Below are 12,296 nucleotides of genomic sequence, written 5' to 3'. Positions count from 1 at the left end.
TCAATGGGAGAAATTAGCCATTCCGGCATTCTAACTCCCCGTTTTTTTTCTTTTCTTTTTCTTTTAACCAAGAATCGAGACTGTTTTACGTCCATATCTAGAAAGAATTAAGGGATTTTAGCATTTATTCATAAGAATTTTTAACATAAAAAGCTCTTTGTGTTGTTAAGGCGGAACCCACAGTGGCTTAATGACTAGCAGCACATTTGACATGTTTACGTAAAATAAATGCTAACTGCCGGTTTTTCTCTGCTTTTAACAAAAAATCGAAGCTGTTTTACATCCGTATCTATAAAGAATTCAGGGAATTAAGCATTTATTCACAAGAATTTTCAACGTAAAAAGCTCTGTCCGTGTTTCCATTCGGGCAGCTTTGACGGAGATTGGTTCCCTATTTAACAGCCCCACGCCACGTCAATATATTATGAAGTCTATGATATATCAAGTAATGTTAAAGAATTGTAAAGCTTAAAGGTAACTGTAAAATGGTAGCGGAAAAGTGCATGGCCAAATACAAATACAGCGCACCCTACATTCCACCCATAGAATAAAAAGGATTTAGTTTTATTCAAAAGTTTTAAGAGATTATAAGTTATTTCGACTCACCAACAAAATTGATCTTGGCTGTGTTGACTTTCTTTCCGGCTGCAGCAGAGTTGGCGGCGGACAAATTGCCGGCTAATTGGTTCTTAACACCAATCACGCCACTGCTGACGAGGCTCCCAGGTTTTAGATAGGTAGTACCGGATGAAGACGCAGCCACACCCAGAGAGCTACCGGTAGAGGAGCTGTTCAAGGTTGAAGTGATGGACTTGCTTGGAGCAGATGTGCTCGAGGACGAAGTCTGAGTCACCATGCTGGGTTCAGTCGAGGGAATAGGCTTTCCAAGTTTGGTATGAAGCTTCAAAACCTGTAAGAAATTGAGATTCGTTTAGAAACACTATTGTTAGCAGTCAGTTGTATCTTATGGATTAAGTATTGATGCACCGATACTAGTATCAGCTGGGGTGGGGAAAGGGGGCGATCCATCCCGAAAAGGTGGTATCGGTATCGGTGAGTACTAACAAACAGGGCGCCGATACCATTTACCGGTAAACACTGAACGCAGCTTATTTTTCTCCTGACAGTCTCTGCAAACACTAAACGCTGCTTTTTTTCTCCAGAAAGTCACAGCACTCTGTGTTGTGTGATGACACGTGATTACTTTGCATGCCAAGCAGCTATCGCTATTGGCCTGTTACGGACCGATGAAATAGCTGCTCTCAACCAATGGCGGGGCAGCTTTTTCACATGTAGGAAAAACAAACTACGAGAGTAAAATGTCAGCGGTCTGGGCATAAGTCAGTTTATAATCTCCATCGAGTACAATAACTGCATGCAAGATTTGCGGCCTGAAAGTTTTGACAGGTGCAGTTAAATTGCCCAGTTTCAATATTTTGAACCTGATAAATCATTTGAAGACGAAACGTGAACGAACACAAAGAGTTTGAGGCTGCAACAGCAGGACTGCTATCCAGAAGAAGGGGGCTGGACCGGAGCAACAATCTACTGTCTACTTTATTGTCTTTTATTGAAAGAAATGCCACAGTAATTTGAGACCTGTTTCCATAGTAGGGTTGCCACCTTTCAGAAATAGAAATAAGGAACTACTCCCTCCCACCCAAAGCCATACAGGCTACAAAAAAAGTGACATCCCCACACTCCTAAAAGGCATAGAAATGAATCTGTTTATATACACTCCGTATTGGTTCAATACGGAACTCAACTTTTAATTCACAATTCGGAATGATTCCTTATTTCAAAGGACGAGTGGCAAGCCTATTCAAAAGTGCTGTAAAAGTAAGCTAAGCTCAGTGGCTAAGTGTATGTTGCTGGTGGTGCACAAAGAGGGAGGCTAATAGAGAGACATGATGCTGCGGTCAATTATTATTACTTATAATTTCATGAACGTTGCACTGCTTGGCCTTAGAGAGCCAATAGTCAGGGTTTTAAAAAAGTTTTTCTGTTGGGCTGGTATTATACATGTTTTAATTTCACGAATTTAGCACTATTTTTGCCTTTGAGAGCCAAAGGTTTATTTAACTTTTGTCATACCAGGTGTGCAACAAAAAGTTCAACTGGACTCACGTTGTGTCTATGTATATATATATATATATATATCAAACGAAGTGGCATGGGTATGGTATCGGCCGATACTGCACAGCAAGGTATCGGGGCCAAAAAATGGTATCGGTGCAACACTCGTATTAAGAAGCAGCAAAAGGAATTTGGAATGTCACTAACATGATCATAGACTTTTTTTTTTTTAACCAATGTTGCAATCTCAAGAACTGTCGTGAACATATTTTAAGACAAATTTATCTGCATTTACACGGCTGATGTACAGTGATCCCTCCTTTTTCGCAGTTAATGGGGACCAGAACCCGCTGCGATAAGTGTGAAATCGAAGTAGTGCCCCCTCCCCCCAAGATGTTGTGTGTTCAATGTATTTATTAAGATTTAGGATTGGAAAGAGATACAGAAAGACATGTTCTGTCACTTTTTTCTTTCCCAATGTATATTGAAAAAAAAAAAAAAAAAAAAACCACTAATGTACATGGCGGAAAACACTTAGGTGCCTTGAAGTTCCGCTCTGAGACCCCCAATTTGGCTTAATTTCAAAATTGTCCGATATACATGTGTGATACATCATTGGAAAGTGTACAATCTCAATTTTCTGGGGGAAGAAACATTTTAAACAGGAGGACATTTAAAAAAAAAAAAAAAAAAAAACACCATTTTTACAGACACCATTTTATCATTGTGACACAATTTGTTTAAAAGTTTAAAATATGTGAGTGAATAATTTTTTTAAAGTAGTTTAAAAAAAAAAAAAAAATGACACATCAATTAATGATTCTAAGCTAAAAATGACAGACATTTTGAAAAATAAATATAATTACCTTTGTTTTATGGCCGGGTTGAAACAAAAGTGGTTGTGCGACATCTGTAAATTGGGGTTTTCAGGGTAAAACGGACAAATTAAAAATAGTTTGGGAGCTTAATGCACCATGAATCTGCTATGGCCACATATAGACATATTGCTCTATCAAACACAACACTTATTTTGGCTTAAAATACAGTTTTCTTTTAAAGAGGAGTGCAAGAGCAGAAACTGCTTTTTCAGTCTTGTCTGTGTTTTCAGCCAAATAGATCTTAGTAAATGGTTTGAAGCAGTTTAATTGTAATAATTATGATCACTTAAACATGTTACTGTCCCACCGAATTAGTTTTAAACAAGTAAAAATATGCTTTTCTTTATTTAATGCTTCATTGCGTGAGTCCACTCAAATCCACTCAAGCTGCTCTTACACACAATGAGTTGCCACAGCAACTGTTTAACAAGCTAAACTATGATTGATGCATGCGGCGCTTTGAAGTTTCGGCTTCCAAGCATCTCTGGCTAGATCAAACCTTAACGTCTGTCAATCATCGTTAACTTTAATAAGCTACTCCAGCACACTGCTAGACCTAGTAGCTTCTTTGGAGTGTCCTATTCGCCCATCTTAACATGTGAACTGCTAGCGTATGATCATGTACTGTATTTGATGATGTGCGAATAAACTGAAACTGACCAAGAAAAGCATCAGGAGGGAGGGAGAGACTACATGGTCGGATCGGGACAGCTCATCTGTATTTATTCATTTATTTTCTAATTGGGAAAAAAAAATATCCACCATGGACTGAGGGTGCGACGTTTGAAGCACGAAATAGCGAGGGACCACTGAAATTCATGGATCCATTATTTCCCATACCTTCTGATGTTTGGCTCCCCGAATATGAGCAGCATAAGCATCTGCACCAGTGCAGGAAACATCACAAAGCTCGCAACGGAGTTGGTTCTGAGAACTTCGGGCCAATAACCCACTACCACTACCACTGCCACTGCTGCTGTTCTGCGAAACTTTCAGTGTTGCTTCCTTCTTCTTGTGCTTCTGGCCTTCCAAGTGCTCCTTGTAAGTCTGGAACATTCAAAGATAAACAACATAACATATTTTTGGCAGTGTTTGTTGATATACCGTATTAGCACGAATATAAGACGGTGTTTTTTGCATTGAAATAAGACTGAAAAAGTGGGAGTCGTCTTACTGTATATTCGGGGTCTACACATTATACCCATTCACGACGCTAGATGGCGCCAGATATCATTGAAGCGAATGCTGAACTTGAGGAGTAATCTTCTGTCATGACAGATCTCAGCTACTCTCAAGTTTAACCAGTTTGCATTATTTTATTGCAATGTTTTTCCTTATTCAGATTTGTTTCAAGACTACAGTTACAGTTAGACCTCACTTTGATGGTTAAGGCAGTTATTGCAATTTTGTTGTTTTATCACAATAGATTGGTTTATTTACAGTTGAAAAACCAGAAGCCATTCATTTAGGAATGTGATTGCACTTTAGTTTACATATTTAAATGTCCATATATTAAAGATTTGAATGAGGCAAAATAACTCTCAAATATATTGTTATAACCATTTGTTTCAAATGTACTGTAATTATTTTCTGTATAAAAATTTGGTGTTCAAAAAGTCTTTTTTGAAACTTGAGTCTTGAAAAAGAGGGGGCGGTCTTATAATCAGGGCCGTCTTATATTCGGGCCAATACGGTAAGTTGTTTTTGGCTGTATATAAACTAAGACTACTAGTATATGCTTGAGTTTTTTTTTTTTTTGTCAATGAATGTTTCTGAGGCCTAAAATTGTAAAGTGTTCGTTATTTTCATTGGTGAGTGACTGACACCTTCTGCTGTATATTAGCATTAAGCTCGCGGGTGGTAAAAAATGTAAATGTATTTTGAATTCTAGTGCGCAATATGTGTGATTTCATTGTTATGTGTGTTTAGCGTTCCAGTTTACCTCACCGGGAGTGTAAAAACTGCTTGAAAACCCTTAACATTGGATTTTTATGGAAAAGTCAAAATTTGCCAAACTAGTTCATTTCCATCAACACCACATTATGGTATGCTGATCACCGAAATCGACTTAAACTCTTTTTTTTCGATCTTTGCTCTAGATCTTAAAATCGCCCAGTCTTACATCTATTAGAAAGTTGCATAAACTGTTTACTAATTTAATGGTTGAACTCACCTGAGGGCCAGCACAGCTGATCTTACAGACATCACAATAGTGGATTTGAGGGGGTTTTGGTGGCTGCTTGGGTCGGAGTTGCTTATTCTGAAAGGGAGGCTTCTTGGTGAAAGTGCTCCCGGTCCATGCTGCACTTGCAGCTGCAGCAGCTGCTGCCTGTTTCTGGTGCTGCTGCTGTTGCTGATAATAACTTGAAGCTGCTGAATACACTGCTGCTTCATATCCAGAATATGAAGTTCCTTTTTCACAAAAAAAAAAAAAAAAAAAAAATATATATATATATATATATATATATATATATCAGTTTGGTATGGCAGCATAACAAACACCCACTATTAATGATGTGGAATGCGGGCAAATAACCAGCATATTTTGCACTGAAAGAAATTTACCAGAGTAGGTGACAGCATTTGTGCTGTAAGTTGGACTCTGGGAATATGACGGGACAACCGACGCAGCTGCAGCCACAGGTTGGACAGTGGAGGTCACAGGGTAGATGGAGAAAGAGGATGTCGCAGGACTGGGTGCTGCTGGCTTTATCACAGTCACCTGACGTGTCTGCTGGGTCTGGCTGTATGACGATACCCCCTGACTATACCCTGGTTTGGGGGCTGGTCAACCAAATAGCAGATTTTCAGAGGACTATCACATAATTACAAATGTTTGGTAGAGTTAACAAAGTACCTGTTTGATAGTAGGAATCTGCAACTGTTTGTTGTGGCTGAGCGGCAGCCGCCGCCACCACTGCAGTAGCAGTTGGCTGCTGATAGTACTGCTTGCTCTCATATGCTACAGCAGAAGCTGTTGACCGGACATAGGAGTAGGATTCCTGAAAATGCAACATTCCAGAATATTTCAGGGACTCAGACTGTCAATCAAATTTCCAGAAATTACACACAGCAATAAAAAATGCTGCTCCTTAACCCAGTCTCTTTATTAAGCGTAAATATGAACACTTAACAAGCAGAAAAAAGGGAAAAAGCTCTCCGATCAAGCGCAATAACTAATGTTTGTCACCGCCGCGGAGCTCCTTGTTTGAGGGTAAAATCTATCGAGTCACTGTGGGCTAAAGTACACCACATACTCAAAAGGTTAATTGTTTTGAGAGTTTCTCGTCCTACTGAATGGTTAAGTGTCTCAAAACCTTTGACCAGCGGGGTAGATAAGAAGAGAGTGCTGCCAGCTTGTCACCAAGCTCATTGTGACGCTGAGTATACAGTGATCCATCGTTATTTTGAGGTTAATTGGAAACCGCCACTATAAATAAAAAACAAAAAAACAAAAAAAAAATTGCATAATAGCGCCCCCCCCCCAATTTTTGTGTGTGTGTGTGTGTTCAATGTATTTATTCAGATTTATCATTGGAAAGAGATACATATAAGACATGATTTTCTCCTTTTTCCAAAGTACAATTAAAAAAAAACTTTTGTGCATATTTATATTTCAATACATTGTTTTTAAGCACTCAAAATGTAATAATTATGAAAAGTTTAAAATGTTACTGTCCAACCAAATCATTTTTAAACAAGAGAAAAAGTAGACGCCAATCCATTTTTAAAATGTTGTAAACGTTTCATTGAGTGAGTCCACTCAAATCCACCCATGTTCACCCATGCGGCACTTTGACGTTTATGCTTACAAGCATCTTGGCAAGATCAAACAATCACTGTTAACTTTAATAAGCAAATCCAGTGCACTGCCTGACCAAGAAAAGCGGCAGGAGCGAGAGTGAGAGTCCGGATCGGGACATCTCTATAAAACACTGCACTTAGTTCACTGTATTGCAGTCACACTTTGACAATGCCATGAGCAGTTTGCCTACACTATAACTACGATCCCGTAATGACAGCCAGCGAACAGCCAATACGCGAAGTGGTGGCCCGGGAAAGTCTGGCCGAGGCCAATAAGGACCCGCCAAGAAGCGGGCTTGCCAAGACGCGAGCGCGCCAGGCAGAGATCCACCGGCAGCAATGCACGAGCCAGCGTGACGTGCCAACCCAGCAGGGTCAGAGCTTGGGGGTGCAACTTCACAAGCCGCAGGGCAGGGCCACTAACTTAACGTCAAATGGCGGCTGCAAGTCGAGTTGGAGGGCCGACTAGGGCAATTTTTGTGCTTTTGCTCAACGCGCTTTCTGCCATTTGACTGCCGCTTGCTCAATCGAGCTTCCCGCTGTCACTACAACCATTCGACCCACCCGCCAGGCTTGTTAGAATCTTAATGTGCCTTGTACCTGGTATGTTTGAGAAGTGACTGGAGGTGGCGGTGGTGGAACTTCAGGCTGCCGCTGAGTGTAGCCATAGTCGGCCGCAGCATGAGTTGGCTGGTATCCCCCGTACGCTGCAGCAGTAGCAGCGGCAGCCACAGCAACAGGCGCAGGTCGGGCAACGGCTACAGTGGCTGCTGTTGGAGCATAGGCTGCAGCCACAGTGTGAGCTGCCACAGGTGCTTGATGAACTGTATAACTGGCCACCGTGGTGGGATGTGTGTAGGCTACCCCGGCAGCTGGCTGCTGACTGGCAGGAAAAAATACAAAACAATATTTTAGTCGCATGTTGCATCAAGAAAGTTGCTTTCTGTACCGTTTTATATCTGCGTTAGCTTTAAAAGGTCTCACTTGACTTGAACTTAAATCGAAAGACAAGGTGTTTCAACATCATCTTAGTCCTAAGAAATTTGTGATTTGCACATTTAGATTCTTTGAGCAATCATATTTCACATTGTCATTTATACTGGCTTCTTGTCTTTTCCTTGAAAGTAAAGTAATCAAGATCCGGTATCCAATTTCAACATAATTATAACAAATTGTAGTTGCTAATTTTTTGCTTTCCTACTTGTATGACAGTTAAGAATGTTAATATTTCTTAAAATTATGCAAATACCTGCGTGTCAATGTAGAATTGATCATTAAAAAAATATTTTACATTTTCTAAATTGGAACAAATCAATCAGTTCCCATTGAATTAATTAAGAAATTCAAGGCAACATTAAAATTGGGGGGGGGGGGGGGGGGGGGGGGGTCGAACACTTAGGATAATTCCCAAAAGATAGACTATGCAATTACTTATTTTGACGATTTAGCAAAGTAAAAGATGACGGTATGCATTTTTCTCTCCACATGCAAAACAAGTCAAATTGGAGTTAGGTTTTTTATATATAGTGGACAGAGATCAAAGACATTCCCTGATCTAATCTCCATCTAGGAAAAAAAAGAGGAAACTGGACAAGGGACCACAAGTGGTGGGATCTCCTTTCAGGATGACCACACTGCTATGGAGGGGAAGTGGGCAAGATTTATTGCATAAAATGGTTATTAACAATATTACCTAAAATTCTATGTAAATCACAGGAATGCCAAAATAAAAATAAATAAATAAATAATAAAGAGAAATAAATACATGAAAACATAAGGGTATATTTTGTCATTGACTTTTCTAAAATTTGATAGCCATCTAAAGTCCGTCACTAAATTAGCTTATTACCACCTAAAAAATATAGCCAGAATTATGGGGCTTTTGACTCAACAAGACATGGAAAACATATGCATGCATTCATTTTCAGTAGATTTGACTGTTGCAACAGTACATTTACAGGTCACTAAATTTGCTTATTACCACCTAAAAGATATAGCCAGAATTATGGGGCTTCTGAATCAACAAGACATGGAAAACTTATGCATGCATTAATTTTCAGTAGATTTGACTATTGCAACAGTACATTTACAGGTCTTGATATGAAAAAAACAAAACAAAACAAAAAACAGTCAGGAAGCTACAGCTAGTACAGAATGCTGCAGCCAGAGTCCTTACAAATACAAGGAAATTGGACCACGTTAACGGTTTTGAAATCGTTACACTGGCTTCCAGTGGATAGACAATAAAATACTACTGCTTGTCTACAAAACACTCAATGGCCTTGGACAAAAATACATGCTTGATTTGTTGGATGATGGATCCCTATGAAAGGTCTAGACCCCTAAGGTCGTCTGGAACCGGTCTCCTGTATGTTCCAAGAACAAAAACCAAGCGGGGTGAGGCAGCATTTAGTCATTGTGCTCCTCACCCCTGGAACAAATTACCTGAAGGTCTGAAGTGTGCTAAAACTGTTAGCTCCTTTAAATCAGGGCTTAAAACGCTTTTGTTTATCACAGCATATCCATAACTGTCTACATATTTCATATTTCAAGCTACAGTAGTACCTCTACATCCGATCGCTTTGACACACGATATTTTCGACATCCGACGTAAATTGTGACTCGCCATGTAGAAATCCGACGAAATGCTCGAAATACAACGATCTATGACAGCCTTGACGGTCCTCCTCTGATCTCTGTTCACCGGTTTTTATAAGTTGAGGTGATAATTATTATTGTGGTAACATTGCAAAAGAAATCGCTGGATTCGTCAGGTTTCTAATCATTTATTCCATCAACTTGTGCAACACAATACGCCTACTGTCACCCGCAGTTAAACAAAGTGAAAGTTAAAAAGTCTCATCTCACTCTGTCAAGTCAGCAATGCGATGCGTTCAGGTAGCCCACGCAAACACATTCGCCACATTAGAACCCGATTCTTTACAATATTAAACGAATTATTATTATTACTATTATCATATTTTTATTCCAATTTTCTATTAACAATTTATTTGTTTTGCTCTGTGCGATTGCCATTTTGCAATAGTACCAGCTGTATGTATTAAGGATTTAGTGTAGGATTTTGAGCTGTGGAACGCATTAATGGAATTATAATGTATTCTTATGGGAAAATCCTGTTCGACATACAACTAGGGCTGCAGCTATCGAATATTTTAGTAGTCGATTAATCGATGAACTAGTTATTCGAATAATTGGATAAGGAACATGAAAAATTAAAATACCCAAGCTGAGCCTCAAACGTTATAAGGAAGATAAAATAAGGATTTATGTACAACAAAAGAACAATTAGCTAACTTACACAGCAAAAGTCTGCTACCTTAAGTGCTATAAAACACCAACTTTTTTTTTTTTTTTTTTTTTTTTTTTTTTAAGACAATGCTCTTAACAAATGGTTAGGACACATATTCCCACAGAAAATGGCTAAATATACCTGTAAACTAAATTATGAATGCACTAGAAAACATTAGCTCAAACAAAAACTTCGCTTATGTTGGTCTTAACATGGACCAGCTGGATTCAGCCATGTGAAATGAGGCAGACTAGAGAGCAGTGTAGCCACCCAAATCAATAAAATTCAATGCAAACACTTTCAAAATAAACCATTACAACCCCACTTTAATTAAACGAATACTCGGGGCAGCAAAATTTAATTCAAATCATTTTTTTCTAATTGAATATTCGAGTTAATCGACTAATCGTTGCAGCACTAAATGCAACCATTTTGACTTACAAACTAGGTCCCGGAACGAATTAACTTCGTATGTAGAGGTACCACTGTATATGCATTTTATTCCTTTTCTGCTTTATTTCCATTTCTGAATTAAATTATTCGTTTTTTTCCTATTTGTGATTTAACGCGATTTTTATGTATAGTTTTACTTCCTGTTTCAATTGTCTTCGTTTTAACGTTCTTTTGATTTAATGTGATTGTTATGATCTTCGTGTGATGTAAAGCACTTTGAATTGCCTTGTGTTGAATTGTACTATACAAATAAATTTGCCTCACCTTTTTCATAAACAGACGGGAAAAAAATGACAATTTTTGTCAAAGAATAACATTTTCATTCATGCATTTTTTTTTTTTTTTACATGTTGGCACTCCTGTAATTCCTATGTAGGGCCATAAATAACTAGTAATAACAACTTAACTTGCAGCAATCACAGTTAAAATTGATTGGACGCCTCTGCTCTGTAAATGTCACTGAAACTTGAGCAGTTACAGCCACTCCTCCCATTTTAAATGAATTGGACGTCCATCATTGTCAATAGCAGAACATGAGGTCACGATAAATTCACCTCAGAATACAATACGTGCTAGGGAAATTGATGTTTTAGTCACAGCTCTCTCACTCATATGCAAAGTTACTGTTGACAACCTGCAGGGCCGACAAATACCATCTCCACATGCTCTTAAGCGCACTTGAGTAATTACTCTGAAAGCCTCCTTACTTCAATGCAACTGGAGCAGAGGGATACTGTACTTCCCCCCTCCCCCCGCATGAACAATGGCAGCAGTGGTGAGAATTCCACGATAAAGTCGACTGCGTGGACACATGCAGTATACGACAACCTTATGTCACAAGACAGCTTGCGGAGAGGCGATCCCCTTACCTATACTGTGCGGCAGCGCCGTGTGTGAATCCAAAGTAATTGCCGGTAGCCATTTTGGCATCTTCACCAAGCCGGCTGGGCACTGCGGAGGACACAGATACATACAGTGTTACGCTAGGCTAACTGTTAGCAATAAGCTAAACCGAGAGCTCGGACGAAAAAAGGCTTATTGTTTCGATATAGTGTCTAGATCTTCTAACACTGTACGCACTAATGCCTTAGTGACACCTACCATAGGTGAAGGATACAACAGGACATATGGGAATCATTGGTTTTGTATGTTCTTTCGACGATCGAATAGGTCAGCGTATTTATATTACATGTCGTACCCGGAAATGGCGTATGCGACCATGCGCAGTAGACAACCAGTACAGTAAAGACAAGTGTAGCATGTACTTGTCATTATGCTCATGAAAATGTAGCAGAATAATTAAATTCATTTATACTAAATCAGCATTTTTGCATGATTTTATTAAACCAAAAGGTTACTTGATAAAACAAACCAACCCCCTTATAAATGAAGTTGGATGGTTGTAAAAACATAATAATGACAATGATTTCCAAATCCTTTCCTTTCTATATTTATTTGGATGCTATACAAAGACATTTATGTTAAAACTGAATGTTGTTGTTCATCAATAACAATAATCTCCTTCTTCCCTTGATTTTACCAACTGGCAGAGCAAACAGATGGGGAATATATATTTACCACTGTGTTGCATCACCTTTCCTTTTAACAGCATTTAACTCATTTGCAACCAAAAACATATAAAAAGGTTCAATCTTTAATTGTTTCACTGTCCCAAAGACGTATTTATACGACTTTTACGTTTTTTTTCATAAGAGACATCTCTGGGTTCTGATTCAACTGAGCTCCAAAGCACAAAGCTGAAAATCCATTTTAAA

The 12,296-nt window shown here is 38.9% G+C and overlaps 1 protein-coding gene across 3 annotated transcripts in view; it reads right to left on the bottom strand.

Annotated features, from left to right (window-relative positions):
* zfr (zinc finger RNA binding protein) overlaps positions 1–11,796 on the bottom strand; it is a 37,154-nt gene extending 25,358 nt beyond the window's left edge. Inside the window, exons 1-8 of one of the 3 annotated variants that reach the window (XM_057832445.1) lie at positions 11,623–11,796; positions 11,391–11,472; positions 7,359–7,641; positions 5,812–5,956; positions 5,520–5,738; positions 5,128–5,366; positions 3,795–4,001; positions 607–910 (exon numbers count right to left, since the gene is read on the bottom strand). In XM_057832445.1, the coding sequence (XP_057688428.1) occupies positions 607–910; positions 3,795–4,001; positions 5,128–5,366; positions 5,520–5,738; positions 5,812–5,956; positions 7,359–7,641; positions 11,391–11,472; positions 11,623–11,659 (1,516 nt within the window). In that variant the 5' untranslated portion in view covers positions 11,660–11,796. The remainder of the gene's footprint in view (positions 1–606; positions 911–3,794; positions 4,002–5,127; positions 5,367–5,519; positions 5,739–5,811; positions 5,957–7,358; positions 7,642–11,390; positions 11,473–11,622) is intronic. The other 2 variants (XM_057832446.1, XM_057832444.1) reach the window with 2 other exon arrangements.
* Between the last annotated feature and the right edge of the window lie 500 nt (positions 11,797–12,296).

The sequence above is a fragment of the Corythoichthys intestinalis genome, chromosome 3 (genome assembly GCF_030265065.1).
Source record: "Corythoichthys intestinalis isolate RoL2023-P3 chromosome 3, ASM3026506v1, whole genome shotgun sequence".
Lineage (NCBI taxonomy): Eukaryota > Metazoa > Chordata > Actinopteri > Syngnathiformes > Syngnathidae > Corythoichthys > Corythoichthys intestinalis.
The sequence above is the reverse complement of the archived record's forward strand: the minus strand, read 5'-3'. Positions and strand labels throughout refer to the sequence as shown.